Below are 26,073 nucleotides of genomic sequence, written 5' to 3' on the forward strand. Positions count from 1 at the left end.
ATTATTCATCAGTCGTCTTAGTACCCATAACACAAGCTACGCTTACTTAGGGGCCACCCTTTGAATTCTATAATTAAAGCCATCAATATGTGTAAAATTAATTCTGAGGGATGTCCAACAATACCTTACTTTTGTTGAATGTTAGCCCAGAAGTGGGAACGCCATCTAGGTATAATAATTGAGCTCAACTTTCATAGAAGTTTAAATGCTTTTTTTTTTAGTCTTAGGTTTGTCAAAATCAAAATATCTGAATATTTTATTTTTCACGGTGTCATATTTTTCGGTTATATACCTACTTATGTTATTAACTTTAAAGTGCCCGTTTTTCATTAATTATTAATATACAATATACTTTCGACGTTAAACCGCTCAGCCCATATATTGTTTTCTTTACAAATACTGTTAACGACTGCATAATGCCCTTTTTCAAATGGAGCGTGGACAGCGAAACCGTACTAGGTTCGTATTACAGTACTAGCAGTAGTAGCACTCAAGCCCGTCAGTAGTCAATAGCAATCACGGTACGAAATTAAAAAAAATACTCTTTTTGACAGCTGTCATTTTTGTATTTTGAATATATTAGTTGCCTCTGTTGGCTTTTATTCTTTTGCGTACTGTGGTGTTTCGCGTAGTGAAAAATAAATTTAAAAAAAAAACAAATTTTGACAACATTTGATACACAAAATTGTTTTTTTTTAATTTATTCTTCATATAAATTTTGTTCCATTCAAAAGTTCGTTGTGAATTAAATGTTTCTATTTAATCGTACTTTTGCAATAAAATAAACAAATTTTTTCAATTTTTGCTAATTGTTAACAGACTTAATGTGTGTTTATGTGTGTGTGTGTCAGTGTGTAGGTATGTAGCAGCTTGGCTTTGCAGTAATACAATTAGGGTTAATTAAATTACTTTCGTGGCAAGTTCTTGAGTTGAGTGAGTAAAATGGTAATGTAATTTTTTTAACGTTTTCTTCTTCTACGAAAGAAATTTCAGTGTAATTGTGCTATTTTGTTATTGAAAGTAAAATTGAAGTGGGCTACAGTAATCGTTCGATATTAATTAATATCTTATCCGATTAAAACTATAACCGAATACTGATTAGTTAATAATCTCAGATCTATATCGTTATTTTTATGTGGAGCAATTATTAATTTCAAATGTAAGTGTACCAACATATTGTCTTTGAAAAATGGTGTTGTTTAAAGAATGACTATGATCTTTAAACTTCTTACGTGATAACGAGACACAAATTCCTTGTCCTAATATTATAGGGATTATATCCGGTTCTATTGCAGGTTCGAATCTAGTCGAGTAACTTAAATCATTAACCCTTTTACCGGCCCAGTACAGGGCATGGGTCTTCTTTTAGAATGATAAGGGTTTAAACCATACCACGCCGGCCAAGTTTGGCCATTGTGGAGAACTCTCAGGCATGCAGGTTTCCTCACGGTATTTCCTTCACCGTTTAAAGCAAGTGATATTTAACAGCTTAAATTAAACACGCACATAACTCCGAAAGTCAGGGGTGTGTGCCGAGTAGCTATATTTTGACGAAAACCACGTATTGAACTGTGTTACAGCTTCATGCTCACAATAGGTCACGTCGGTCGGTCGGTCGGTCCTCAGAATAAGGAGGGTTAGGCTGTAGTCTATCACTCTAGCCAAGTGTGGAATGGTAAGGAGGACGATAAGGAGAACTTTCAGGCATCAGGTATTCTCACGATGTTTTCCTTCACCGTTAAAAAATTGATGTTTGAAGGCCAACCCTAAAAACAATTTTTAAACAAACACGACCTGACGTGACGTGTTGACAATGGTATCGAAGCTAGGACTTTATGACCCGTTGTCAAACAAGTTTACCACTAAGCCTCGAGCCGATCTGAGATAATAGACGGCCGATTGGCGCAGTGGGTATCGACCCTGCTTTTTGAGTCCAAGGCCGTGGGTTCGATTCGCACAACTGGAAAATGTGTGATGAACATGACTGTTTTTCAGTGTGTTTATATGTATATTATAAGTTTGATGTATATTATTCATTAAAAAATATTCATTAGTCAACTTAGTTTCCCATAACACAAGCTACGCTTACTTTGGGGCTGAACGGCGATGTGTGTATTGTCGTAGTATATTTATTTTATTTGTTATTTTAATATGGGGCTTTATATAATAAAAGTTCTAATGTAATTAAAAATGTATTCACCCCGAAAGTTTACCATGTTTCTAAATTATTTATGTGCGCTACGCTCCGTTAGAATACCTGTCCGACCAAATACCCAAAGGGTAGGTGTTCTAAATAGTCACACGTTACTCATTTAATATTCCGCGAGCCCTTGGTATCCTTCAAAGTGTAAAGAAATTTTTTATAGGTATTTTTCTTACAGTGGAAGCCTAAATTTGATGCCTAAATTACGAGCTAATGCTCGTTTTCACTAACGACGGACCAGGCAATGACTAGTCAAAGAAGATTCCTAGGCATACACTTACCTTTCTCTAGGCAACTCATATAACCTAACTTGTCTATTGTTCTTGACACAGTGTGTTGTATTTTGTGTTTGCATTATCATATATTTCATTTTTAATATGGATTTAAGGTTATTAAAAAAACCAATTTATGTTTTTTTCATCTGTCACGTGTCAGTTGCAGAGTACCCTAAACTTTACGATCCACCGAATTAGTGTCGTAACTTTAGACGACGCCTAGCTTCGTTTGTAACGTAACAGTTGTTGAAACGTTTATTTTTCTTTCCGAATCACCTAAGTTACTAGGCATCCGATTTAGGCGTTCCATAGGTTTAGTGAAAATGGGTATAAGAAACATAAAGCCATGAAATATTAGTAAACGTAACATATTCCTATGCAATTGTATTTTTTTTTTATTCCACTACAACTGAGCCCTTAACTGCAATCTCAACTGGTGGTAAGTGATGATGCAGTCTATGTTTGTAGCTGGCTTACCTGTTAGGAAGTTTGGTAGTTATAACTGTCATAGGTTTCCACGCGACATCGTACCGGAACAATAAATCGCTTAGCAGCATGTCTTTGTCGGTAAGATGGCTACTACCCACGGCCAAAGCCTCCCACCAGACCAGACCAAGGAAGATTCAGAAATTATGAATTTCTAATTGCCTCAGCCGGGAATCGAACCCAGGACCTCCTCCTTAACTTCACAGCGGTCACCATTGCGCCAGAGGTCGTCAAAGATCTGGCTAATTGTAGAGTTTTGACGACCTTCTTGGCGCAGCATGCGTTGTGTTTTTATAATTGGGAGGCCCTGGTTTCGAGGTAATTTTAATTTCGATATGATGAAACAGGGCTACTACAGGGCACGGGTCTCCTCCCACAATGAGAGGGGGTTAAGGCCGTAGTCCACCACGCTGGCCCAGTGCGGATTGGTGGACTCCACATACCTTTGAGAATATTATGTAGAACTCTCAGGCATGCAGGTATCCTCACGATGTTTTCCTTCACCGCTGAAATAAGTGATATTTTTTATTTCTTAGAACACTTCCCTAGTATAGTCCTTACTAATATTATAAATGCGAAACTGGGTTTGTTTGTTTGACTTTCCTTTATAATAATATTAGCTGTTGCCCGCGACTTCGTCTGCGTTTGATTTTGTTTTTTGATTTCATGCATTCAATTTAGTTGTAAGTCTAAAAAATTAAAGTCTTCAGTATCGCTATGCCTTAAATGAGGGGTTTGCTGCTGTCCGCTGAGGAGTTCTGTCGTATATCTGCAACCACATTCAGATCTACACAAATTTTGGACAAAATTAAATTATTAACACATTATAACCTCTATAGTACAAAAATAATAATTTAAATCGGTTATAATTTGTCGGAGTTATGATGTAAAATCGTCTAACACTTTCGTCCCCTCTCCCAAAGGAACCAAGCCTAATGTCGGGATAAAAAGTATCCTATATTACTTCTAACACTTTCAAAAATATGTGTACAAAGTTTCAGGAGGATCGGTTGAGTAGTTTTGGCGTGAAAGCGTAACAAACAAACTTACATTTACATTTATAATATTAAAGTAGGAAGTAGGATGAGTAAAGGCATCTTCTAGACATGCGCGCTCCATCTTAGGCTGCATCATCACTCATCATCAGGTGTGATTGTAGTCAAGCGCTCTTTCATAAAAAAAAAAAAAAATATATATATATGATAAATGAACCCTTGCATCACGTATCATCAGGTGAAATTGCGGACAAGCGCTCGTCTATAAAAAATGTATATTTATTTATTTATAAAGGACAACCAACAGTAGATACATTAAAACTTGCTTTTTTTTTGGAATGAGTCACATAGTAAATGTTCAACTATTTACAGGTTATCACAGCATGCATTCAAATGTAAAAAAGTCATTCTTATAAATTATTTACAATTAATTATTAGTCAGTTAACATAAACCTTTAAAGTATAAATATTTAAAGCTAAATTACAATAAAAAATTTAACTTAATCAATTATTAGGAGACAAAACAAAACAAAAATGAATTAAATCGGATTAAAATAATTAATATTGATGTCTTAAAAGTAATAAATAAAATTAAACTTAATAAACTAAACTAATATAAGAGTATATATGAAAAATAAACCTTTGACAGCGCTAGGTGCATGGATGGTTGCGATCTTAGCGCCATTAGATAACGTTTCAGAACAACACAATGCTTCATTGCGCGAACAGTTCGCTTTTTGTATCAAATATAATTACGCGAACTAATCACGCTATTGTTTGTGAATTGCATTTGATGTAATGGCAGCGTGATGACGGCTTTTGGGAAAAGTGGTCAATGAACGCCTTGTTACAGTAAAATGAGTCTAATAGACCGACTCCCTGGCAATACTGGCAGTTTTAGTAGCTAGTTTATTTTTATTTTCTGTATTTGACGGCCGATTGGCCCAGTGGGCAGCGACCCTGCTTTCTGAGTCCAAACCGTGGGTTATATTAACACAACTGGACAATATTTGTGTGACTAACATGAATGTTTTTCAGTGAGTGGGTGTTTATCTATATATTATAAGTATTTATGTATACTATTCATAAAAAATATTCATCGGTTATCTCAGTACCCATAACACAAGCTACGCTTACTTTGGGACTAGATGGCGAAGTGTGTATTGTCGTAGAAGTAGAAGTTTATCAGGTATAGTGTTATCAGGTATCCACGCTTAACGCACCACTGGGTAATTAAGTGAATCAGTATTAATACGTTTCCTTGAGTTAGTATACCCGGTAAATCCGATTAGCGAGGCCTACTTACCTATGTTATAAATTCTTTACTTTGCTGCCTCAATGAAGCGGTGTTAGCACATTGTGTAAGAGCTCGACTTCACTTTCGGTAGTTCCGGGTTCGAATCCCAGCACGCACCTCTAACTTTTCAAAGTCATGTGCGTTTTAAGTAATTAAAATATCACTTGCTTCAACAGTGAAGGAAAACAGCGTGAGGAAACCTGCATGCCTGAGAGTTCTACATAATGTTCTCAAAGGTGTGTGGAGTCCACCAATCCGTACTGGACCAGCGTGGTGGACTACGGCCTTAACCCCTTCTCACTGTGGGATTTCACTAGGCAACTCATGTAATCTAACTTGTCTATGGTTCTTGACACCATGTGTGGTTATTTGTGATTTTATTATCATATATTTAATTTTTCGTATGGCTTAAAAAAAATTTAAAAAATTAGATTATCATCGCTCTTTGTTTAAATTGAATTAATTTAATGTAACTCCTGCCTAACAAAATTTCTTGGTCGACATTATGAAAAACAACGAAACTTCTGATGCTAATGAATCAGTTTTATTTTCTAACTGTTCAAAAGTGAACTGTTGTATTCGTTAAACCCACTATTATTATATATATGTCTTCCGGTATACTAATTGTGTGTGTTCTTTAGTTACAAATCTGAATTCTATTATACTTTATTCTTCTTCGGTTAGATTGAATCCATCACCGATCTTTTTTTAAATTAAGGAAAAGAGTATATTTTCTTGGCTTGACTGGTACATAGGGCATCGCCAGAACGCGATCTTTAAACGCGATCGCGAGGCTTCCGTGTGTTCTTAATTCTGTGTGTCCCACCACACCAGGTCATCAAAAGAAAACAAAGCCAAACAATAGAATTCCATTAACATTTGGACGGCCGATTGGCGCAGTTTGCAGCGACCCTGCTTTCTGAGCCCAAGGCCGTTGGTTCGATTCCCACAGTTGGAAAATTCTTGTGTGATGAGCATAAATGTTTTTTAGTGTCTGGGTGTTTATCTGTATATTCAGAGTATTAATGTTTATTATACATAAAAATATTCATCAGTAAACTTGGTACCCATAACACAAGCTACGCTTACTTTGGGGCTAGATGGCGATGCGTGTATTGTCGTAGTAGGTATATTCATTTATATTCATTTTTTGTTTAACCGTTATACAGTTTCGGGAGCTGTAAAACGGAAATTTAACACAGAGTTTGCGTGGAATTGATAAAAACGCTACTTATCTGCACAAAAAGGAAGTGTTTTGTTTTAATCTCATCGAAGTAAAAGGCTTATTTCAAAGTTTCAGCTCTACGCCGAGTTTCCAGTGCTCTTCAAACAATGAGCTCTGCAAGTATTTAATCGCACAAAATTGTTTCAGACAGCGGCCGGAACCCTTCGTACTTGGAAACAAGTAGCTTCATTTCGGAAAACACGAGAGCATAAGGTGAGCTGATATGCATTTTTATTTTAATTTTTGGATAGGCCGCGAATTTTTTTTTTACTATTCAACTACAAGTTAAACCTTGACTGCAATCTCACCTGGTTGTAACTGATGGTTATCGGCGTGCATAGAGGATATGCACAGGGTATGCAGATTATATAAAGTGAGAAAATTCTCCAGTACGACTTATAAAATATAAAGGGTAGACTTTATACATCTCTTACAATGACAATCTTTAAGGTTTTTATAATCATAATCATAATCATTTATTTGCAAAAAACATGTCAAATTATAGCCCAATGTTTAGCCCATTTAAAGGCATGCAAATCTTAACTTATTAATAATTAATAACATTCAGAATTTGATTAATTACAATTGATTTCATTAAAGCTATATAATTACAATAAATATTTAATTAGTTATATTTTAGTTAAATTAGCTTAGTTTATTTTGTTTATGAACTGTAGCAAAATATGACAGATTTTCATACGATAACAAATTCATTATTAAATAAATTAATTAATAAAAATTCAACATAAATCATATAAAATGCATATATATATATATATATAACTCGTACTGGAGATTTTTTTTCACTTTATATCATCTGTTCGCTTATTGCACATCATCACATCACCATCACATCACCATCACATCACCATCACATCAACTGCTAGACGTCCACTGGACATAGGTCTTTTGTAGGGAGTTCCAAATTCCACGGTTCTGAGCCGCTTGGATCCAGCGGCTACCTGCGATGCACTTAATGTCGTCTGTCCACCTCGTTGGGGGTCGACCAACGCGCTTACCAGTTCTGGGCTGCCATTCCAGCACCTTGGGACCCCAACGTCCATCCTTTCTCCGAACTATGTGCCCATCCCATTGCCACTTCAGCTTCGCGACTCGTTGAGCTATGTCGGTAACTCTGGTTTTTCTACGAATCTCCACATTTCTGATTCGATCGCGTAGAGATACTCTGAGCATAGCGCTCTCCATCGCCCGCTGAGTGACTCTGAGCCTTCTTATGAGGCCCATAGTTAACGACCATGTTTCAGAGCCATAGGTCATCACTGGCAACTGTTCATCACTGGTCATGATGCAGTCTAAGATAGTAGCGGGCTAACCTGTTAGGGAGTATGGTAGTCATACCCCTAATCGGTTTCTACGCGACATCGCACCGGAACACTAAATTAGGTAACTAGCCACGGCCGAAGCCTTCAACCAGACACTAGACAGCCACTAGCAAAATTGCCTCGTAGGTTTACAATGGCTTTCACAGGGTTTACGACCAGGGTATGCATAAAGCAGGTACGAGAAGATGGCATAAAATGGAAAAATTTCCCCCTCAATACTAGTTATATAAAATAATTTGGGTATGCAGTGCTTTTGTGCATGTATGAAGTGCACGCCACTGTTGGTTTAGTGATTAACGAGTTCAACTACGGTTCACGAGGTCCTGTGTTCAAATCCCGTGTTGTGCCAAATTATATTATAAGTATTTTCTATTAATCAATCGGTATCAGCCCGCTGGAAGTTTGGTTAGGAAGTTAGCGTTATCAGCCTCCGTGCCTCGTAGAGCACATAAAGTAGTCAGTCCCGATTATCTTATATCTTTAAACGAGCAATTCTTGTATATATATATAATTGAAATCTCGGAATCGGCTCGAACGAAATTTTCATGAAATTTAGTATACAGGGGGTTTCAACAGGGGGCGATAAATCGATCTAGCTAGGATTCATTTATATTGGAATCTCAGAATCATTTGTATTGGACATACGACTATTTTTTTAAGTCGACTCATTCGCGGACGAAGTCGCGAGGGTCCGCTAGTTATTATTTAATTGTGGTAAAAGTCGTTAAAGCCCACACTCTTTTTTTTCGCACGTCTGTAGGCTGGCTGGTAGAAAATGCATTAAGTCCGCCGGGCCGGTTTCAAATTCCAGGGTTTACAAAAGTAAACCCCGGAATTTGAACCCGGCCCATCGAATGTGAAGTCGAGCACTTACCCACTGGGCTATCACCGCTTTTTGGACATAGTTTCAAAAAAAAAAGAATTTTATTTCATGAAATTGTGACGACCGATTGGCGCAGTGGGCAGCGATCCTGTTTTCTGAATCAAGGCCGCGGGTTCGATTCCCACAAATGGCAAATGTTTGTGTGATGAACATGAATGGTTCCCAGTGTTTTTGTTTTATGCTACAAGTATTCATAAATATATCATTAGTCTTCTTACTACCCATAACACAAGCTTTGCTCACTTTGGGGCTAGATGGCGATGTGTGTATTGTCGTGGTATATTTTTGTTAAATTAGAATTTTGAATTTGTGTTTTGAAATTTTAATTTAGAATTGAAATAAACAAACTGGCATATTATAGCGTGTGTTATATTAAGTAAATATATTATCGTAAAGAAAGTATTTTGTGTAGTGCGCAATACGTTCGCGAAGTTATTATAAACAGCGACAGCCGTTTGTGCTCCAAACAAACAATTTGAAGCAAACATCCTACAGAATGTAACTTTAGTCATAAAACTCGTTACGCTAAGAATAAACGCTATAAAAGACACATGAGCTCCATTCGAGGAGCACTCTAGAAACAGACATCTTGAATCGACAATCGACATCTTATTATACGTACATAGACTTGTTATATTACTGTATAGGTATCTACATTTTATATAACTAACTAAAAGTTGTCAGGCCGATTGGCGCAGTAGGCAACGACCCAGCTTTGCGAGTCAAAGGCCTTGGCTTCGATTCTCACAACTGGAAAATGCTTGTGTGATGACCATGAATGTTTTTCAGGCACGGCTTTGCCGTTAGGGTGGTAACAAGCCACGGCCGAAGCCTCCCAGATCAGAACCGAAAAATTCAGAAATAATAAATTCCTAGATCTGATTCCCTGCTGGAAGTCGTACCCGGCATCCCAATATAATGGACAAAGGACATAAAGCTTTACTGGCTTTAATCCATAAAACCAGGCCAATCTGCACGGTGCAATTTATAATTGTCTCAATCATTTGTACCATGCCGATTTTTCAAAATGCGTAGAGGACGCACGCTACCAGAGCATTCCCAAGAAATGTTGACTCTACAATACACAGTTGCTGAGTACTTTTTATACACTATAGCTTGTAGAACTTCCAAAACCCGCTCTTTACAAACGTTTCGCTCCGATAAACATCGTGAAGAAACCTGCATGCCTGAGAGTTGTCCATAATGTTCTTAAAGTAAATAAAGAAATAAATATACAACGACAATACACACATCGCAATCTAGCCCCAAAGTAAGCGTTAGCTTGTGTTATGGGTACTAAGATGACTGATGAATAATATACATAAATACTAATAATGTACATATTAACACCCAGATACTGGAAATCACTGAAATCAGCCCGCTTCGTAGGCCAAAATTTTGCTTTATTTTATTTAAACTTACATCATTAAATTTTTAATTTAAGTCTCATAATATATTAAATCATTTATTTCTCTCCGTATTCATTTTATTCTCTTCTCCAGCGGGTGAAGATCATTATCTACACCCATGTGCACCCAACAATAGAATATCATCATAGTAAATAAAAGCTGTATTTGACAGTTTGACAGTTCAAAAATAGGAGTGCTCCGATCGTCACCAAACTTTACAGCATTACTCGCCAGGTCAATCCGGAGATTCCCTGAAAGTTTCATTGAAATCGGTCGAGCCGTTTCGGAGCCTATACGGAACATACTCACACACTTTCTCTTTTATATATATAGATCATGGATTTTCGCAAAGTAACGCCTGCTTTTATACAAAAATAACCTATGCCCTGTACCGGTAATGGGTCGATATGAAGATGATCATATAATTACGCGAAGTAACATCAACTTCTATCAAATAGAATATAGTCAATAATATGTGTGTGCGGACTGCTTTAGGATATTTTGAAGTTTTCTATGAAAGATACATAAGTTGACATTATGAAGCAAGTATCTGATTGAATGAAGATTCCGTTTTGGATTTGTATAAGTTCAAAAGCAGTCGATCAGTAGGTAATGCGGTAACGTTGAGTGAGCGTCGAGTGGCGCACTTGACCTTTTAATGACATGCATCGTTTGAAATATCTTTCAATTTGTATCAATGAAGCCTCAAATAACTTTATTACAGTATCCCTAGTACATAATTGCTCGCTCGCATTCGAATAGTCGATTTCGAGAAAGGAATAATCAAATATCGGAGTAAAATGGATTTTATTTGGATAAGATTAAAGCTTATATTTGCCTACAATCCTAAAGGATTGTACTAGTAGACTAGTACGTCTTCAGTGGCGTGCATAGAGGGTATGCACATGGTATGCAGGCAATGAAAAATGACGAAAATCTCCAGTACAAGTTATAAATACTTAAGGGTAGGCTTTATATAACTCTTAAAATGCATATCATTAGGTTTATTTTACCTCGTTGGAGATTTTCTCCATTTTATATCATCTGCATACCCTGTGCATACCCTCTATGCACGCTACTGTATGTCTTTGCCGGTATGGTGGTAACGGCCGAAGCCTCCCAGTAGCAGGCCGGAGAAAATTCAGTAATCATAAAATTCTGAAAATTCAAAATTCATTTATTTTAATTAGACCTAATATAAGCACTTTTGAAACGTCAAGTCTGTCTGTGTGTAGTGACTCTACCACCGGTTCGGAAGGCAGATTCTACCGAGAAGAAGCCGACATGAAGCTCAACAGTTGCTCTTTTCCAACCTCAACAATTTACTTTACACATATTAACATTCATTTCTCTATCTCGTTGAGAAGGGCAAGCAGGCGTAAATCTTGCATACACCGCTGCCAAACGTCACTTTTCCATACAATAAATAAACAAAAGGGACGTTTGCAAGCAGAGATTGCAAGATTTACGCCTGTCACAAGCCTGTCGCGAGATACGTAATCACCTTGCGGAGCCAGATGCTTCCAAGCAACCTTGTAAATAAATTCCCACACTATCCCTCCAGGGTATCGAACCTGGACCCTCCCTCTTGAAACCACAGCTTCATCGTCAACAGTTCATTATCTTTGACACCCGTCCCCTCCGATGCTATCCATTTCAAAATAGGAACATGGTTTTTTCGGCAATTAAAATCAAAATGACCGTGAGAAAAACTTTAATTACAAGCATGACGGACTGTACTATCATTTTTTCCTTTATTTCTATAACTATACAATAATGAGAACATTCGGAAAGAATATGTAAACGATTTAGAACTCTGTCGCAGTAGTTTACCGCATTAGAGCTTTTGATTTTGCTAGTGGAATTTAATTCGACAAGGTTCTTCTAGAGTCTTTTGAGCGCGCATGTTTAATAGTTTTTTGACCTTATAATCTAGTATGATTTAATCTGTTTAATATATTAAGCTAATTTGGATTTTATACGAAAATGGCTTCCCATGTAAAATAAGCTACTTTGACTTAAAGTAAGCGAACGGAATGTAATGGCACGTATATTAAACTAGCTTTTACCCGCGGCTTCTCTCACTTTTATAGTTTTTTCTCACTTTTACAAAGGTTTAAAAAAATGTCTCGCTGCAAATATGAACATAAATTACTTAAAAAATCAGAAACTTACTTATAAATTTTCATCCCCTATTTGATGCCTATGGAGATGGAATTTTTAAAATATGTGAAACATATATTTCTTTATTATCAATCGAAAACCTAAAATCAAAGTTTTATGGAATTAACTTGAAAAATTCATTGATAAATGAAGGATTTTATACAAACTTTCATCCCCAATTTAACCCTCTTAGGGTAGGAATTTTCAAGAACTTTTTCATAGCGGATTCCTACATTATACTAACTATCTATGTGCAAAATTTCAGCCCGATCCGTCAACTGGTTAGAGCTGTAAGTTGATAGATCAGTCAGTCAGTCAGTCAGTCACCTTTGCCTTTTATATATATAGATAGATGATCCAATATACAATCTTATTTTGTAATCTACAATCTATTTTAGCTTATCAATAAATCAAAATCAATGATTTTTTTAATTTCTGTAATTTTTGTTTGTGTATTTCGTATGTAGGTTTATAATAATTGACTAACGGCCGACTGGCGCAGTAGGCAGCGACCCTGCTTTCTAAATCCATGGCCGTGGGATCGATTCCCACAACTGGAAAATGTTTGTGTGATGAACATGAATGTTTTTCAGTGCTGGGTGTTTATCTGCATATTATAAGTATTTATGTATATTATTCATTATAATATTCGCTACTATAATGTATAATATACATAAATACTTATAATATACAGATAAATACAGATATTAGCTACGCTTACTTTGGGGCTAGATGGCGATGTGATGGCGATGTCATAACTCTAATAGGTCAGCCGTTAGCCATCTTTCAGACTGCATCACCATCAGGTGAGGTTGCTATCAAGTGCTAACTTGTAGTGGAATTAAAAAAATAGGAAAGTAAACACGTTGCTGTAAACGCTTAATTCGGCGAGTTATTTCGACGCAGTAATGAATGAAATTGGAGCAATTGTAGTTGTAATTAATCTAGCATGCCTGTTTGCAATTCTCTGTGGTTCTATTGTCTATGCCATTATTTACCTTTGCTTAGGATTTTATTCTCGAAGTCAGAATAAATTTATTTTAATTTATTTAATATATCGTCAGCCTTATTACTTGTCAAAATTCGTAACTCCCTACAGCAGTTGAAAAAAAAAAGTTAACACGACAGAACAGATTAATGAAACTAGCTTAAAACCATTACATATTACGACTCCCTGGAATAAGGAAACTGCGTTCAAATCGATCTATCAGTTTCAGCGCTACGATAAAACAAACATACAGACAAACTGGTTATTCTTACAACACCCTCGTTTTAGAGTTGGTGGTTAAAAAATAGATGTCACTTATAAACCGCATGGAGACAATAGGAAAAAATATTAAACGTATGAATTGAGTTCACGTCTTCTCATTCGATGCATATTCAGAGTGCTGACACACTTGGATAATAACAGACTGTTATTTATTTGGGCTGAGATACGAATATCGCCCTTATCATAAACCAGTAACGGCGATAAAGGCTTAGTCGATTTTGACAGATGGCCCTCTTTTGGCTCCCGCAAGAGATGAAGAATAATGGGATACAAAACACAGGCGACTACTGGGCATTACGTCTAATTCATTAATTTTACACAAAGCACTACAACCCAAAACACACTCTATTTTAAATTTAAATAGAGTTGAAATTCAAATAAGCGGAGGTTTAACTAAATTTGCGCAAGCTTTGATTGTGTGTGTAGAGGGGTTGTCATAGAAACTGTAACACCATGCGCGCGCATTGAGCACTCACTCACACACCCCTAAATTCTCCCCTTACACCAAATGAGACAGCTTACGTACACTCAACAACATAAATCATTACAATTCAGAAATAGAACGCGTTCGATACCCAATTCAAAATTAAGTCTTTTACCCTATAAAGTTCCAAATAAAATAAAAAGTTCGTTTCTTTTAAAAATATGCCTTGTTTGCCACGGATTTCAGTGAAGCTTTTTGGCGTAGGTGTTTTGTATAGGACAGTACGTCATGCTCGCTTACATAGGCGCCAATACGTACACACTTTACTAATCTGTGTGTGGGTGTTTTATACCACAGATTCTGCGCGATGGATGCCAGTATTCTCGCAGCCATGGACAAAGAGGCACTGAAAAAGCAGATCGAAAACATGAAGTACCAGGCCTCCATGGAACGCTGGCCGCTATCGAAAAGCATTGCAGCGTGAGTAGATTCTTATTATTTTAAAAATCGAAATAGTGTAGTGACGTCATATTATCGTGAAGTGCGGAATTAGGTGGCCGGGAGTGGTTGGCGAGTGAGTGCACGCAAAATTAATGCTTTCCATTGCGTATGTAAAGTTTATAATAGCGTGTATCGGAGATTAAGTGAGACGTTCGACTTTATCGGACGGTATCGTGCTCTAAGGGGTCATTTTGAATTTGACGAGGTATTTTGTAAGTTCATTTTATTGGTTTTTTTTTCATGTTTCTTTTTAATTTTATACCTATCCAAAAACATTTTCTTTCATTTCTCGTATTAAATTATAACGTTTATTTTTATATCTACGTATCTAATTTATATTTTTTTGTTTTAATATTTTAATAATATTAGCTTGTTTACAATTTTTTAGTTTCGTATTCGTTCTAAAATTATGATCATGTTCTTAGTCTCCGTTAAATCTCAATCCGAATCAATTGTCTATAAAAACTCGGAAATTGTAATTCTGGGAATAGGAACACGGCTACCTAATTATTTAGCTGTAACATAGGGGCTGTGACGACAAAGAAAATTGGTTGTTCGATCCATTCTGACAACGCTATAACATTCTTTTGTTTGAATGTGTGTTTTAAAACCTTCAAAAGGCAAACGAAATTCATTGAAAAAAAGTAAAGAAATCGCAGTGAAACCATATTTAATTAAATACCTACGTAATTTCGAAAAGGTCACCTTTCTAAACGTTAAAATCGGCCTTACTTAGTTCAAAAATAAATATAATATGTTATAGAGTATTGCTACATTTACAAAATTTAATTCAGAGTTATATTCAGAGGTCCTTGTGCAAACAATGATTACAGAAATATTTTCTTGTTTAATGTCATTGTTGTTACTAAAATATAAGAGTTGTATTTGGAAAAATATTAGATTTTCTCTTTTTCAATAAAATTCTTTCTCTGTTATTACAAGAAACGAGAGCGCAAATCATTTAATTTCATTTGGCAACATTGATCCACGCCGGTCTTGCCTTACTACTTGCCTCGTAGAGCACGTAAATCAATCATTCCTTATAGTAGTATCATAAACACACCTGATCATAATCGTTAACTAAGAATTGCAGCATCTAAATAGTAAACGATAGTAGAGTAAACGAATTGACTGTGGGATGGTGATAGCAAAAAAACTGTTTGTGAAGCTTCTACTCAGTACAGAGCACGTTTGGAAGCCTACTAGCTTAGTTCAAAATTAAGAAATCTAGTGGAAACAATTGTGTATGTATGATATATAGGTGCCTTCGAAAGGCCAGAAGTAAAGAATTTATGAATTTAAATTTCAGCCCGCCAAGCTAAATTGAAGCCATGTCTCTCTCAAAACATATATTTTGCCCAGCTGTGGGATATTAGTCTGATAACAACGATGAAGTACAAAAACTTAGACAACAAGTTAGGTATAGATCAAAATAATTGTCTGTAAATCTAAATTTAAGCCCGCCAACCCACATTGAAGCCATGTCACTCACAAGAGATAGCTTTTGCCCAGCTGTGGGATATTAGTCTGATGACAACGATGACGTACAAAAAATTGGAAAACAAGTTACCTAGGTATAGATAAAAATAATTGTCTGTAAATCTGTAATTTGAATTTAGGCCTTCTGAATTAAGTTTCTTGATGCACTAGCTGTTGCAATCGACTTCGTCCGCGTTTTTTACTGATTTTCAACAATCCTGGCCTAAAAGCTATCTCATCTCCGCCTCAAATAGCGCTATTATGCGCAACGAGTTAAGTAAGTCTACCATTATCTCGTCCTATTTCATTCGGAAATAAGACGAGAGAACGTGCAAACATAATAACGAGTACTACTACACGGCGTCTTATGTCATCTTAGCCGTGTCTTATACAAAGAATCTATGCAAAGTTTTATCAAAATCGGCCTTATTGTTGAGTCATTGAACCATACTGTCTATTGGTAGCAAACTTTTTTTAATTCTCGGGCAATTCTCTGGTATCAAAGCTATTCCGAATGCGTCACCAGGATACAATCTAATTCTATGCAAAATTTCGTCAATATCGGCACTGGTTGAGACGACAATAGGTAACAAATAAAGAAACAAACAGTCTCACATTTATAACATGACTTACTTTTGCCCGCGACTTCTCCCTCGTTTATCGAATTTCGTTCTCCCAGGATAAACAAAATCTTCTATGTCCGCGTTCCGCACTCTATGTATATACATAGGCAATGATATATTTTTCTAAATTCCGCGGAATTGTTTTCCGGATGCTTTTCCAGGATAAAAAGTATTCTATGTCCGTCTCCAGGATATGTGTCGTATATTGTTCTAACCGGTGTTGTATTTCATCCGTAACAAACAAACAAACAGGCTTTAACTAACTGTAGCGGTCTCCACATTACAGAACTAGGTGGCGCCACAAAAATCCTGCATCGCGCTTGCGAAGTGTTCACAAATAATGCCTATATATACAACTTCCAAAAGCCAACTGCCGAATTAACCGGCCCCGATTTTTGACGTCATCCGGACGTGGATCCTTACCACGGTCACGGGGGCGATCGGACTAAACAATGATTAGTCCAAAAGTCCACCAACAGTCAGATTAACGTCGAACCGAGCCGAGGTCCGAGTCCTCGCAGGAGGCACCCTCGGGTCGACGTCTCCCACTCTCCCCCCCGATGTCGTCGAGCCCTGGGGCTCTTCTCATGGCGAGCTTTCGCGCTCGTCCCACTCCCCCGGTGACGCCGTAGCAACCCCTCAGGTGGTTATCGGCAAGTGTCCTTCCGAAAAAGCAAAAAAGCAACTGCCGAACCCCTAAGAGAGTAGCCCGATACCATTTAGGCTTAACTTATCACCTAATAAGATTGCAGTCGAGGCTAACGTGTAATAGAACAGAAAGCATGATGCCCACTTAGCCAATAGTACATTTATAATTATAACAGGAAAATAACCAAAAGATAAGGTTGCCTCGAGTTTCATAAATATAAATTGCTTGGTAGGAATATGAAGGAAACAGCAAAGCAATTTTAGTTCCCATTATCCTGTTTTGTTCATAAAGCTTATGTTTTGTTCGGTGTATTTTGAAAGAACAAAAAAAAACCATCTATTTTCTATCTATAACTGTATCTATTAAAAAAAAATTGATACAATTATTTTGGGTGAGCTTACTTTATAAGTCTAAGTTATAACTACTTTTGAAACTTTTCATTTTGTAGCACTTTTGAAGTATGTCATTTTGTAATGAGCGACTTTACCACCGGTTCGGAAGACAGAATCTACTGAGAAAAAGCCAGCAAGATACTCAGCAGTAGTTTCTTTTCAAAATCAACAATTTACTATATTTAAATGTATATTGGAAGTGGTGATGGCGCAGTGGGCAGGACTTCGACTTCACTTTCGTAGGGCCGTGTTTGAATCCCAGCACGCACCTCTAACTTTTCTAAGTTAAGTGCGTTTTAAGAAATTAAAATATCATTTGTTTCAACGGTGAAGGAAAACATCGATAGGAAACCTGCATGCCTGAGTTTTCTCCATAACGTTCTCAAAGGCGTGTGAAGTCCACCAATCTGCACTGCGCCAGCGTGGTGGACTACGGCCTTCACTCTTCCTCATTGTGGGAGGAAACCCGTGTTCTGTAATGGGTTGACAATATGTATGATGATTGGTAGGTCATCGGGTTAAGGATGTTAGTAGGATAATTGGCTACCTTTGGAATCATCATATAATTTCGTTGTACCTAACCTTACTCTGTGCTTGTAACTTGTCCTGCAGAGTAAGGAGTCATTCTCTCGTATTCTCAGGCAACGTGTCTAATGAATTTCACTATGCGGATGTTGCATATAGCTTTTGGATGGCCAAAGATGGCATAAAATAGAAAAATCCTAATGCTATACGTGTATTATAAAAATTAGGGTAGGCAATGCTTTTAAGCATGTATGAGGTGCATGCCACTGCGCGGCTGTGCATTGCTTAATATTGTGTTTTTAGAGTATAAAAATATTAGTGCCAAATTCAGTCAATAATCACTTATGATTTTTAACAATGGTCAATCATACAGAAAATTTTTACAAACAATATTTTCTACTACTTTTAGTAATATTTACAAAGATTTGTTTATTTTACTACATTTAGACCATTGAAAATCAATAAAAACATTGAAACGTAGAAGAAGACTTACTTTATTTAGAGTTTGGATTTTCTATATTATAACAATCCCTCTCAACTATTTGTTACCAATAGTAGCTTACAAAAACGATATTAAATCAATGATTGCTACAATAATTTCTTATGAAAGTTAAGCTTAATATGCTATACTCCGCGAAAAGCAGGAGAATCTGTATGGTGTAATTTATAATTTCTTCAATCCATGTACTCCACACAAGACAGATCTTCGGCAATGTACCCTCTACGCACGTTTCGCTCCGAAACAGGAGCATCCTCAGGAGATGTTGACTTCACAATGAATAATTCTTAACAAGTATAGCAAATTAAGCTTAATTTTCATAATATATCATGGATTTCCGCACAGTAACGCCAGCTTCTACCCAATAAAATAATTTCTTGTTTTAAATGAATTCATTAGCTTAAAACGAACGCGTTATTGAATCGGTATTGAATGAAAAGACCTTAATTAAATTAGGAAACATTTAAAAAGTACTTAATTAAATTACAAATACGATCGCCTTATGTACAATAACCAGCTGCTATCCTTGACTTCCTCGGAATGGTATTTCTAATTTTCTGCATTCCTATCTCTGTATTCCCAAGGTTTTTCTGACTAATATTACGGAGAATTTTAAAATTTTCAAGACCTTTCATTACCAGCTTTAGCTTCCCAGTTGTAGTTTAAAAGAAACTTCATTCATGTCTTTTGCGTAAACGTCGACAATTTACTTATCTAAGTTTGCCTTTTTTTTTTAATGCAAACGTTGGCAATCCTGTCTTACTCTAACTATTTATGGGAAGCTAGATTCTGTCCGCGACTTCATCTGCGTGGACTTCAGAATTGGATCTAAAGCTTCGCTCGTTAAGAAATTTTAATCCCACCACGGTTACTATTTGACAGATTGGGATAGAAAGTACATGTCCTTTTCCATAGCATTAGTGGTATGCATACCAAATTTCAAAGCTGTCTGCCCGCGGCTTAGCTCCTAAACAATTTTAAATTTTTACTCGGGAACTACTTAAGGAATCGGGATAATAAGTAGCCTATGTTCTTTTCCATGTCAAAGGCTACATGTATGTCAAATTTCATCCAAGTTCGTTCAGTCGTTTTTGCGTGATTGGGTAACAAACATCCATACTTTCACATTTATAGTAGGACTAGCTGTTGCCCGCGACTGCGTTTGCGTTTTGTTTTTGTTTTTTGAGACACATGGACATTAAATTTAGGCGTAGTTGTACTGAAATTCTCAAGTTGTGTATTCTTGTAAAAAAAAATCTTTTTGCATGATGAATATCTGAAAAGAACTGTCTGACCAGTCTCAGCTCCTCCTATCTCTTACAAAAATTAGTAATCGTTATAGGACGAATGGAAATGCCATTGTTAGTTGATTTATATGCTAAAGGTTAACGAAGAACATTTCCACCCTTTTTTAAATAGTCATTGTGTAAAATCGTCAAACTTTTTCATCACCTCTCCCAAAGGAACTGAGCTAAATTTCGTGATAAAAAGTGTCTTATATTACTTCTATTGTAGTGTAGTGGGCCTCATAAGAAGGCTTAGAGTCACTCAGCGGGCGATGGAGAGAGCTATGCTCGGAGTATCTCTACGCGATCGAATCAGAAATGTGGAGATTCGTAGAAGAACCAAAGTTACCGACATAGCTCAACGAGTCGCGAAGCTTAAGTGGCAATGGGCCGGGCACATAGTTCGGAGAAAGGATGGACGTTGGGGTCCCAAAGTGCTGGAATGGCAGCCCCGTACTGGTAAGCGCAGCGTTGGTCGACCCCCAACGAGGTGGACAGACGACATTAAGCGCGTCGCAGGTAGCCGTTGGATCCAAGCGGCTCAGAATCGTTGAACTTGGAACTCCCTACAAAAGACCTATGTCCAGCAGTGGACGTCTATCGGTTGATGTGATGATGATGATGATGATTACTTCTATTACCTCAAAGAATATGTTTCCAAAGTTTCGTGATGATCGGTTCAGCAGTTTTTGCGTGAAAGCGTAACAAACTAACTTACATTCACATTTATAATATTAGTAGTTGTAGGGATGTTTTATATTACGAGTATGGAATATAAAACACTATACTTAGGAGGCACCTCGTAAAGGACATGTTATCATCTTCAACTACGAGACGGGTTTAGGCGGGAGTCCACCAGGCTGGCTAAGTGCAGATTACTCTACTTCACACGCCCTTTCTAACCGCTAGTTCTAAAAAAAGATATCTATAATTTAAACTAGCTAAAATTAACATTTTTAACATAAATTTTAAAAAACCTCCAATCAATAAACTTTGTAAAGAATCAAAAAATACGATATCTCGTGAAAACTAATGAAGATAAAATTTCTTTGAGTTTCAATATTCCTTCCCAAACAAAGTACTTATCCCATGATGTTGTAATAAAAAATTTGCTAAAAATTGCGTCACCTTTTCGCAAAAAGTATTATTTCGCGACCCCATACGTATAAAGGCGATAAAGTATGATGGAAAGGTCTTTTAAAATGATATCCCGCCTACATTAACCGTTTTCCGTCATTAAGCACGGTTCCCGGAATACTTATTTGGCTTTGTTTACAGTGAGTGACACCTAAAGATATGAAAACGGTTTTAACGCAGGTAGGTAAATAGGTTTTTTTTTTTTCAACTTGCTTAGATCGATCGATCCATGAAAAGCGGACATGAGTAGCTTTGCTCTGAGTTGATCATGTAGAGACACTCGATAGAGATTAGAGTAAAGAGAGATATATAGAGAAAGTGAGATATAGGGTATCAGCAGGGCTATAACTAACGTGTCCATCTGCTTGAGCAGGGAACATGGAAAAGGAGAAGTTTACCCCCGTTTATTATTAGGATACCATTTCCACTTGTACGCCAGTGTCTGAGAGTTGATATAGCTGTGTGAGAAAATAATTTTTTATCCTTTCCCCTGGGATATAATTGTCTCCTGCCCATGCTAGCCGTGCGGGAGTGGGTATTACGATAAATAAAAGGTTTATTATCTTTCACCAGGCTTAAAAATTATTCAATATATCAATGTAAAATATTAAATTTACATGGCACCTAATCAACCCATCACTGGTCCACTGGTGTGTCCACCAGTCCGCACTGGGCCAGCGTGGTGGACTACGGCCTTATTCGCATTGTAGAAGACCGGTGCCCAGTAATGGGTTGAAATGATGATGATGGTGACAGAGTTCATTACTCGAAAACGACTCCTCTATTGCGAACGAATCTTGTACTTAGTTACTGTATTTACACCGGCAACGCGGCCTTCAGACTGGAACACATAAATGTATATTTATATAGTAGGTAGAAATAAGAACGGCGGGAGTATCGCCCCGGCCAAGCTCTATCACAAAAAGCTCCACCCAAACTCTAAAACTTAAAATAAAGAAAGAATAACGCCTTTTTATATGGACACACTTAGTTTCCCAACGTCCCACTGCGAATTTTAAAAAACAGACTAGCTGTTACCTAGGTTATCGCACTCAGACAAAAAATTAAAAAAAAAAATCTTCAGTTTATACTATTATAAACTGAAGATTTTTTTTTTTAATTTTTTGTCTGAGTGCGATAACCTAGGTAACACCTAGTGGTATTATCATAGCATAATAGGTGTAAATTAAGAAAGAAAATTATCCTCAAATTCACGACCCTCTGTTGTTGCGTGATATATGAGCAAACTAAGCAGACAACCCATAATATTTGCATTTACAATATTCAGGTATGGGTTTAGAATTATTATTTTCGTTAAGATAATTTAGGATTAGAGGCGTCTTTACGCAGCCGAAGTCGCGGGCTGCCATAAGTTTAAACTAAAATAGCCCCACATCAATTAGGTTAACGCGCCTTTCGCTAGACGAGTTATATCTAATCATAACAATAAATCTATTTTAGTTCAATTTAGTAAACTAAACTAAATATACAGATGTAAGAGCCCATGCACATGGCGTGTGTTTTACGCGCGAAAGACGGTAAATCGCATGGCGGTACGTCTTTGTTAATAGGGTGGTAACTAGCAACGTCTGAAGACCCCCAGCTGACCCGACCAGAGTAAATCCCGACCAGAGTAAATCCCGATTGCGTTTACATGAAGTTTTCAATTCATGTAAACGCAATCTAAAGTCCCTTCGCTGGACAGAAGCAGCGCAGAAACTTGTAGAAATCCCTCCTAAGATTTATGTCTAGCTGCGGAAAGCAGTCGGTTGAGAGATAGTTTTTATTGCGCGTGTGAAATGCGCTGCGTATACAGTCCCAAAAAGAAGTATTATATGGATAATCCTACTTCCTACTATATATAATATATAATAATAACAATATATAAATGTGAAAGTGTGGATGTTTGTTACTCAATCATGCAAAAACGGCTTAACAGATTTGGATCAAATTTGGCACACATGTAGCCTTTGACATCGGAAGAGAACATCGGTTGCCTTTTATCCCGTCCTAACGTAGTTCCCAAAAGAAAATTGAAAATTGTTAACGAGCTAAGCCGCGGGCAGACTGCTTTGAAATTTGGTATGCGCGTCACCTATACTATGGAAAAGGACATGTACTTTACTCTGAAATAGTTCCCGTGGTTGTTAACGAGTGAAGCTTTAGACCCAATTCTGAAGTCTACGCAGACGGAGTCGCAGGCAGAAGCTAGTCATATTATAATTGAGTGTTATAGTTTGTTGGTTTGTTCTTACTTCACGCCCGAACTAAGCAACCAATCTACTGTATTATTGGCATAGAGTTAGTTGAAAGGAATACCAGGAAAACAAACGGTTCCCACAGGATTTGCGAGAGACCGTAATAAAAACTGATTCAAGATTCAAAAAATTCAACGCAAGATTCAGAAATCATAGTCATTTAGATCTAACCACACTTCCTTAATCCATACTAAATAAATGCGAATGTGTCCCTTGTCTGTTTTCGTATCAACCTATGCAATGATCATAATGAAATGTCACACACTATATGATATACCTTGCATCCTAGAAATTGATATAGGATTAGGATACATATTTCCCCGAAAACACACCAGGGTATAACTTTACCAAAATATAGCCTTTACCTATACAAGGATTAACAGCAAAAACCTGAAAAATTATCCGGCACGGTCGTTATTTATTACCTCAGGAATTTGAAAATTTCGGCGTAATGGATGAATATATTATTTTATAAATCAAAAGACATTAGTGAAATTTACAATATTTGCCTCAAAGGCGCTACGCGAAGTTCTGTAATTTATAAAATGCATTAAATAGACATGAATTAATAAATAAAACAAAACAACATTTAGACTAATGACAACTCATATCTCACTCATATTTTAGAAATCTTTTCACAAGGATTTTTTTAACGCACTATTTAAACTAGTTCTTAGTACCTACTCTATAGTAGGTCCAAAATCACACAGCACATTCTCAATCCCACGAATTACTTCTGTACGGATTATGCAGATGTTACTTATTCACGTTTAATCGCTAGGCCATAAGCTTTTAAGCAAGTGTGCGAGGGTGAAGGGCGAGATATTAATCTTTACCAAACGAGTACCGCGAGCGAGTTTTATCTTTGATAGCTCTTGCCGCTGCGACAAACTAGTAGAGTAAGAGTTCTTGACGGCAGTGTGAACATTTAACAATCAACTGTGAATAAACACGGTGACTATTTTACGGAACACAAAAGTGACTCGGTCAACCAACGTTTTTTTTTGTCTAAATAACTTATTATCATCATGGGTAACCCGTTGACGGTCCAGAATGAGAAGGGATTAGGCCGTAGTCCACTCCGCTGGCCAAGATTTATAGACACCACACGCTTTTGAGGACGATATCAAGAACTCTCAGGCTAGCTGGTTTCTTCATTACGTTTTGCTTCAGTGATATTTTAATTGCTTAAATTAAAAACTCAGAAAAGTTGGAGGGACGCCCCGGGAATGTAACTCGGTTTTCCGAGCCTAAACCCTAACCAAAATAGGGTATCACCGCTTACAAGTGGATATAATTTTTTTCAAATTAAAAAAAATACATATATAAGAAGTATCCTAAATCGAGTGTAAGCGGTGCCATGCGGCGGCGGTATCTATTCTACAATTTATGATTTTATGCAGCAGAAAAAAATATTCGAATAGGTACTTAATTGGATCAGTTGCTTGCGTAATTCTTAGTGCAGAAATTGATTTTTTAATATTTTAACATTAAATTTTATTTGGCTTACTGCCAATTGTTTTGAATATTACTTACAGATAGTAATTATTATCATATATCCAAGTAAATATAGTTATAAGATTGAATGGATGGAAATTCGTCGGAGTAGCAACTTTAAAAACTTTATTTGTTAAGTGATTTACTCTCGCGGTAACGCGAGTGGATCGGAATACAATTTCATAAATAATTCAGTGTATAAAAGTGTCTTTGGAAATTTATGTAATGCGTATTCCTAACATCGCTAAGCCATTTGGAAAATTAGCTTTGTTCATCCAATTTTGTCGTAAACTTAGTTAAGTGCATTGAAATTAACTACTCTTAGGTTGGTTTTACTTTTGTATGGTCTTAAGTAACTTACCTAAGTATAGAAATTATTTTTTTAGGTATTTCCTGATTTATTTAACGTTTATTAATAATTTAACGTGTATGTGGAGTTAGCACAATAAGTCTTCTTCAAACTTTTTGGTTTTTAATTTGGCATATTTTTACAACATATCCGCTTAGTAAAAGTTTTTATTTGAGTTCAGTTCAAAGAGGTAAAGGTTGCAATCCCCTTTTAATCGCAAAGTCACTTAATCTTCTTGAGCGTCCTTATGATTTAATTCCAGACCATTTTGGAGAAATAGTAATTCCGTTATGGCAATTTGTGAACAATAAATTCAATAATTCTTCACAGAATCAAAAACATACAGAACCCACATTCAGCCATTATTGCATGCAGTACATTGTGTCCAAAAAAATGGAAACTCCCCGCGCACATATCACTGAGTGTGATACGTGCGCGGGGAGCGCGGAATGTTGCTAGCTCACAAACTTTTTCCCATTTCGTGGTAAACGTGTTTGTGGTAAACAAGGGCTTACCTTTAGTGTAATAAAAAAAACGAAGCGCATCCTTAATCTCTGCATAGACAAACAATAACAAACAGATGGTGAGCTTGGCAGTATTCTGTATTGATTTTGACGATGCTCCATCGAGGTTACAATTATATGAGAGACCGTATATTTAGTCTTTCATTTTAAGATTTCTAACCAAAACAATAGTCATATTTTTGTCGTCGGACACCGAAATTCCCTTAAAACTATTCGATATTATTGCTTAGAGCTACTGTAGTAACTCTAAAGTCTGGTCGGGTCTATAGATAAAAAAAACCATTAGAATCCTAAGCCTTAATCTTAATAAATGGTATTAATATTAATCTCAAGCAACTCATATGCAAAAACGCCCACGGGTTTCGTTTTCGTGGCTACCAA

At 36.7% G+C, this 26,073-nt stretch overlaps 1 protein-coding gene across 3 annotated transcripts in view; it reads left to right on the top strand.

Annotated features, from left to right (window-relative positions):
- Positions 1-466: 466 nt before the first annotated feature.
- LOC120629513 (guanine nucleotide-binding protein subunit gamma-e) overlaps positions 467-26,073 on the top strand; it is a 28,411-nt gene continuing 2,804 nt past the window's right edge. The window contains exons 1-3 of one of the 3 annotated variants that reach the window (XM_039898461.1): positions 467-521; positions 6,633-6,694; positions 14,331-14,453. In XM_039898461.1, the coding sequence (XP_039754395.1) occupies positions 14,341-14,453 (113 nt within the window). In that variant the 5' untranslated portion in view covers positions 467-521; positions 6,633-6,694; positions 14,331-14,340. Of the gene's footprint in view, positions 522-1,071; positions 1,160-6,628; positions 6,695-14,330; positions 14,454-26,073 lie in introns of those variants that run through there. The other 2 variants (XM_039898459.1, XM_039898460.1) reach the window with 2 other exon arrangements.

Source organism: Pararge aegeria, chromosome 14 (genome assembly GCF_905163445.1).
Source record: "Pararge aegeria chromosome 14, ilParAegt1.1, whole genome shotgun sequence".
NCBI lineage: Eukaryota > Metazoa > Arthropoda > Insecta > Lepidoptera > Nymphalidae > Pararge > Pararge aegeria.